The sequence below is a fragment of the Salvelinus fontinalis genome, chromosome 27 (assembly GCF_029448725.1).
Source record: "Salvelinus fontinalis isolate EN_2023a chromosome 27, ASM2944872v1, whole genome shotgun sequence".
Taxonomy (NCBI): Eukaryota; Metazoa; Chordata; class Actinopteri; order Salmoniformes; family Salmonidae; genus Salvelinus; species Salvelinus fontinalis.
The window spans coordinates 28,847,290-28,853,956 of NC_074691.1; the positions used below are offsets into that span (position 1 = coordinate 28,847,290).

The following is a 6,667-nucleotide window of genomic DNA, read 5'->3' on the forward strand; positions in this document are numbered from 1 at the left end:
ACAGCTTAATCTTCAATGCCAAGAAGGATCTGTGAGATCTTGCATGGAGCCCCAGACCGAGGGTGATTGACCATCGTCTTGGACTTCTTCCATTTTCTAATAATTGCGCCAACAGTTGTTGCCTTCTTACCAAGCTGCTTGCCTATTGTCCTGTAGCCCATCCCAGCCTTGTGCAGGTCTACCATTTTATCCCTGATGTCCTTACACAGCTCTCTGGTCTTGGCCATTGTGGAGAGGAAAAAAGCTGATTCAAAGAGGAAGTGTCAGCTTTCAAAACCCTTCCACGGTAGGATACAAGTATTCTCAATGAAAGGTGGCTATCGAGGAAGACACTTTTTGCCTACCAACTAATTGACACACTCAACTTTTCAGTTTTCAGTTCACGGCGAAAAGATGGACTTTTGCCGAAATGAGAAAACCCTCCTGAGAGAGCAGGTGGACAAAATAGGCCAAGTAAGGCTAGATCATTTTCCAGGCAGGGCACAATGACCCCTAAAGCAACAACCAGCTCCAACAAAATGAGCATCAATAGTTACAAGGGCACTAGACTGCTGCACATACACACAACTACAAAATACTTCCCTCACACTGAGAAAAGAGTGCAACATACTCACCATCTAGAATTTCCAGAACACTGACCATTTGTGTGGGAAAATATTTAATTGAGTTTACATGCACCTAAAATACATGTAATAATATTTCAATGTACAATATCTTAAATATAAGGTGTACTACATGAGCATTAGATAACACAAATGTATGTATGCAGCAGATGGAAATGTTGATGTACTGATTGTCAGGAAGTCTAGTAGTCCTGTTTGAATATTGTTTTAATGTGTACTCTCCCTTCCTCCACATGAGACTATTGACTTGACAAAAGCAAGCTTCATCACATTACTTCTCACTATATAATTAAACTGGATCAGTGATCATATTGAGGAAGAAAGGAAAGATGTGGATTGTTGCATTTGAGCGGCTCTAAATGCTTTAGCGAGATTACGTTTGTGGAATAATGCAGTCAAACAGTAAACGTATACAGGCAGTACGTTTTGAAGGGATCCCCTGGCTGGTTTGATATCTCATATCCTAGTCACCTGAGGGCAGTTTGGTCTTCTGCAGGTTCTATTGTATTACACACCTTCTTATAGGACTTGTGGAAGGGACAACATTTCATACGCCCAATCCCAAATCAACCCTTAGCCCCCAGGCTCTTTTGTAGATCTGAAATAAATGGTTATGTACAGAACAGTTTAGTCATTTAGCAGACGCTCTTGTCCAGAGCAACTTTCAGGAGCAATTAGGTCTAAGTGCCTTGCTCAATCAAGGGCTCATAGACAGATTTTTCACCTAGTTGGCTCAGGAATTTAAACAAGCAACCTTTTGGGTTACAACGCTCTTAACCACTAAGCTACCTGCACAACATGCTTGTAGCTCCACCTTGCCAGTGTCTTCTGAAAACATTCACTATGTGGCTTAAAAAGGTTCGCTTTCACGTACATATAACAAATCTTCGAAGATCTACACAAGTGCCTAGGGGGTTATGGGGCTAAGTCAACCACCAGCTTTCTCTAAACTGGAAAGCGACCGACTGGTTTGTCTACTTGGATTCTTTCTCAGCATCCAGCAGCACAGAGCGGATCCCAAGCTTCTGGAGCTCCTCTACCAAGTCTCCATTCTGGTGCATCTGTAGGAAGATGTCACAGCCGCCCACAAACTCTCCATTTAAGAATATCTGTGGGATCGTGGGCCAGTTGGAGAAGTCCTTCACTCCTGTGAGAGAGACAGAAAGAGTTAACATGTGTAACTATTAACAATATCCATACAACATTTTCATCATGGCCCAATTTCAGCAGTATGCTGGTGCTGTAAGATAACAATTCCCCAACTGACATTCCTTTGACGCGCTTGTTGTGTTGCAAGTTAGCATTTCCTTATGTTCATAGACTGTTACACAACATTGTCTCTAATAGTCCCATTGTATAGCAACAGCCACAGTAAAAATTAAGGGGACTACCTCGTAACATATTGCTACAACAAGCCTAATAAAATGTCAGTACATAAGTAGTATAATGTTTGACATGAACCACACCCTCTTTGTCCTTGCTGCAAAACACTGATTAAAAAATTACTGTGAACCTAACTTAGTTAGCTAGATTTGAAAAGGAGCACAACTACTTTTGGACAGGTTGATGTAACATACATACATACACACATACACACATACACACATACATACATACATACATACATACATACATACATACATACATACAGCCAGACAGCCAGCCACATATAGTTCATTTCTGTCATCTTAATGAAACTAATGTTACTAACTACAAGGTTAAAAACGATCGGGATAAATTGTAGGCTAGTATTTTGAAGTAAAAAGTAGCGAGCTGTACTGACCTTGCCTGAGATCCTGGTCATCCAACACGTTATATGCAGCATATTCATTCACACCATGCATCCTCAGTATCTGAACCACGGCATTACTGAAACCACACATTGGCTGGGCAGGCGTCCCCTTTATAAACACCACCACCTTGTCCTTCTTCACCATATCACCAAGGTCTTTCTGTAAGGCCGCAGAACACATAAGCCGGGCCGAGGACACCAACGATGCATGTTGTCCATCAACTTGCTTCGGTGGATAGACCGAAGAACTCAACCGAAGACAGCGAACTGTAGACCGAATTAGGTTGTTCATTGTCTTCGTTTGAAGGAAGTTTTAAACAAACAGAGACACTTTCACACACTCGGGAGCAGTGTTACCAACTAATTTTCAGTGGAAGTTGCTAGAAGCAGGTCGATTTGTTGCTAAAAGTTGCTAAATGACGGGGTGACGTAATTGCGTGTGAAGTCATTACGCAAAAACGTAAAAGATCGTCATTACGTAGAATACACAATAACGTTACTCAAATTGACTGGCCATCTCGGCGAAAGATATGATTTGACATTTGTTAGTTTAGATTTGTTTGTTTATTATCATGTGTTTATATTAATTTTACAAATAAAAATATCATTTTTTTTATGACCACATTGTTACTTTTAAAGACAACACATTGAATTATTGAACAATTACACATTATTGAACAATTACATTTTATTTATTTTCTTTTTAACTAGTAAACCTACACATTCTGAACAATTATAGTTTTAAGCAGTGTATTGGTAGTTAGTTAACATGCTACCTAACTGATCAACGATTATAGGTACAGGCTAATAACAAGGCATATATGCTATCTTATTGAACAAGCAACTGAACTCAAATAATGATGTATGCGCTAGGCATCTCTCTCCAGGTTGTTGTGCTGCTTGGCTGGCTAGCTGCACACTGGTTTCCTCCAGATATTGCCACTGTTCTCACACACACTGCAGTGCACACTGCCACCATCAGCTGTGTGTCTCCGCCAGTTCCAGAAAGTCCACTCCTTGCATACGTACTGTAAATATGATGAATCATAGATTGGTCAGGAAATCCTCTTCATATTCACTGTCCAACTGCATTGTCACGGAGCTGGAACCAGCAGAAGAGGATGGAGTGGCCTTATAGCTGTATGCTGCTGTGGTGCCAAACTGCTGCAGAACTTCATTTACATTACATTTACATTTACATTTAAGTCATTTAGCAGACGCTCTTATCCAGAGCGACTTACAAATTGGTGCATTCACCTAATGACATCCAGTGGAACAGCCACTTTACAATAGTGCATCTAGATCTTTTAAGGGGGGGGGGGGCAGAAGGATTGCTTTATCCTATCCTAGGTATTCCTTGAAGAGGTGGGGTTTCAGGTGTCTCCGGAAGGTGGTGATTGACTCCGCTGTCCTGGCGTCGTGAGGGAGTTTGTTCCACCATTGGGGTGCCAGAGCAGCGAACAGTTTTGACTGGGCTGAGCGGGAACTGTACTTCCTCAGTGGTAGGGAGGCGAGCAGGCCAGAGGTGGATGAACGCAGTGCCCTTGTTTGGGTGTAGGGCCTGATCAGAGCCTGAAGGTACTGAGGTGCCGTTCCCCTCACAGCTCCGTAGGCAAGCACCATGGTCTTGCAGCGGATGCGAGCTTCAACTGGAAGCCAGTGAAATGCGGTAGTTTATGTTGGTAACAGGTATCACCAGCCAGCTTCAGTCCATACCGCACCAGGAGTATGGAGTTGAGAGTGTGCAGTGACATTCTATTTCTTAACTTTGACTTGACCACACTCATTTGGCTGAACAGCCGTTCAACCTCCGCATTTGAGTGTGGCAAGGAGAGGGCAGCGAGTGCAGCTTTGCACAGTTCTTCAAATGGATTTGGTGCATACACTGCTTTGTACGCCTCGTGCCGTTCTGGGGAAATCAAAAACCAGTTGTAGGTTTCCCTGATTAAGTACTCAACACTCCTAGGGATGGTTTCTTTGGATGCTTCACAGACAGCCAATTGTAAAGACTGGCACACACAGCAGATGAGTACCAAATTGGGCAATGCACATTCTTTCTTTAAAATCTTGTGCACCCCGTTGTGCACCCCAGTCATCACGGACGCATTATCAGTGCCAATACCCTGAAGATTCTCTTTTTTAAGGCTACACTTCTCAAGAAACTCAACTACCTCCTCTGCTATTAATCTGGCATCGCCCCCCTCCAATTCAACCAGGCCGAGAAATGTGGACACAAGGTTCTTTTTTTAGCACTGAAATACTGAATCACCACACCCAGGTATTTCGAGACACTGACATCAGTGGACTCATCCAAAAGGAGACTGAACTTCTCATCCCCCACATCTGATGTTACTCTTTTGAGAAAATAAGGAGCCAGTACTCCCCTAATCTTTTCTGTGCACTTGGTGCGGTGCATTTGGAAGTTTGCTGCCACATAATCTGAAAAGGCAGTTTTGCAAGCCATACCTAAATGGTTGCATGCTAGCAGCGAACAATGCTCTGCAGTGGCCATTGCCATAGTAGCTTCTGTGCTTTTGCAGTTATCCACTTTTTTAACCAACTGTGGTAATGTAGACTGCGTTGTGGGGTTGTATGGTTTTGATTTATTTATGTGCTTTGCTGTAGCCCAATGTTTTTTGATGTCATACATTTTTGCAAGCATATCTGATTTGCAGTACGCACAGTATGCCTGACAATCATCCCCAATTACTGGCTTCAGCCACCCTTTAAATTCAGGTACAGACTCCCACTCTTTTCTGTACTTCTGTCTGTACAATTTTGATTGAGACATGTTAATTGATGTTGTAAGTTCTGTTCAAGATCAAACACTTGTGACCAACTATATTCATTGGGTTTGTCTTGTCGAACGCATACTACTGCTGCTGCAGTCGTTTTTGTGTCATTTAGAGGGGAAATGTGTGCATTTTAGCATTTGAGTCATTTTTCAAAAGTTGCTAAATGTTTCAAATACATTTTTTAAAGTAGCTAAATTGGTTGCTATGTGCTGTTTGAAAAAAAAGTTGCCAGGGTACTCTGAAAAGTTGCTAAATCTAGCAACAAAATTGCTAAGTTTGCATCACTGCTCGGGAGCAGGGCAACACATTTATAGTTGAGACAAATATCAACCTCGATGTCATGTGACAAGATGGAAGCAACTAGTTCTGAATGTTGATTGGACAGCATAAATTCCGGCACGCGTGTCATTCTTTCAAGTTAACACCAATTACGTAAGTTACACAATTGTGGGTGATGAAATAGCATGCCAAACTATTTACTTTGACAATAATAAATAGTCCTAGATAAAAAATATATATATTATAAAACAGAAACGTCAGAAAATTTGTCTTTGTTAAATTTTTTAACATAACATGTGAACATTAGCTTCCGGTTTTGTGATGTCATTAGTGGCTTCCCACTTTTAGCGTAAAAAACAAACAAAAGAGTTGTTCATCCGACGATCAAAACGTGCAATCATTCATACAACACAGGTTTGTAACATATTATGAGTAGTGCTACTAATTGTATTGCAATGAAAACCGTGCGTTATATATTTAACAACACAGTTGATAAGAAGGTTTGGGGTTAGAAAGAAGTTGAGATTGTTTGTGTGTGAGTAGCTAGCTAACGTTAGCTAGTTAGCTGTGGCATGCTGGTCGAGTCCTGCAACATCCAAACAATACACAGTCGTCCTCTGTCATAGCTCATAATTTGTAACCTTGTGATACAGCCTCTTGCAAGGACAATTGCTTGTGGCGAAACACAGTTACATAAAGCAAAACAAGGAAGCTAAGGCGTGACTTCAGGAGGTTGAGGAGTTCTACATGCGATGTTCCTTGGACAGATTGTCTTCAGAGAGCCCTGCTTTCCACGGCGGTGACGGACCATCATGTACCCTCACCTTTCTTGAAGCAGGAAGAAAAAGCCTTGTGTGGTAACCAGCTATTGTTTGGAAGGGGAAGGTTTTCCTGTCGAACACTGGATTTGCCACATTCTCTAGTATCTATACCTGTAAAGCTGAGATTCAGTCTTTGGCCCTCAACAGCTGTTTGTTGTCCCTGTTTTTGAATTTAATGACCTTTGTCATACCTTTTTATAAACCCTGTTGTTTCTGTGTCTCTCGGAACAGGTATTGTAAAGCATGACCGGTGTCACAGGGAAAGATCTGTCCTGTGTGTTGACATCTTCAGGGATCCTGTTATCCTCTTTTGTAGTCACAGAGTGTGTAAAGCATGTCTGTAGGAAAAATGGAGAC

General features: G+C 41.8%; 1 protein-coding gene and 1 non-coding gene across 2 annotated transcripts; one reads left to right on the forward strand and one right to left on the reverse strand.

Moving 5' to 3' along the window:
- Nucleotides 1-641: 641 nt before the first annotated feature.
- glrx5 (glutaredoxin 5 homolog (S. cerevisiae)) lies at nt 642-2,859 on the reverse strand. Its single transcript, XM_055885487.1, has 2 exons — nt 2,407-2,859; nt 642-1,770 (listed from the first exon to the last, which is right to left on the reverse strand). The coding sequence occupies exons 1-2, from the start codon at nt 2,705-2,707 to the stop codon at nt 1,598-1,600; spliced, it is 474 nt and encodes a 157-aa protein (XP_055741462.1). The 5' UTR covers nt 2,708-2,859; the 3' UTR covers nt 642-1,597.
- Nucleotides 2,860-6,122: 3,263 nt separating this feature from the next.
- On the forward strand, nt 6,123-6,407 carry LOC129825735 (small Cajal body-specific RNA 13). Its single transcript, XR_008754935.1, has one exon. It is a non-coding gene; the product is annotated as a small Cajal body-specific RNA 13 (non-coding RNA).
- Nucleotides 6,408-6,667: the final 260 nt, after the last annotated feature.

Coding starts and splice junctions, on each gene's coding strand:
- glrx5 (XM_055885487.1), bottom strand. CDS start 2,707: ATGAACAACCTAATTCGGTCTACAGTTCGCTGTCTTCGGTTGAGTTCT. Junction 1,771..2,406: donor TGACCAGGATCTCAGGCAAG/GTCAGTACAGCT, acceptor TCTCTCTCACAG/GAGTGAAGGACTTCTCCAAC.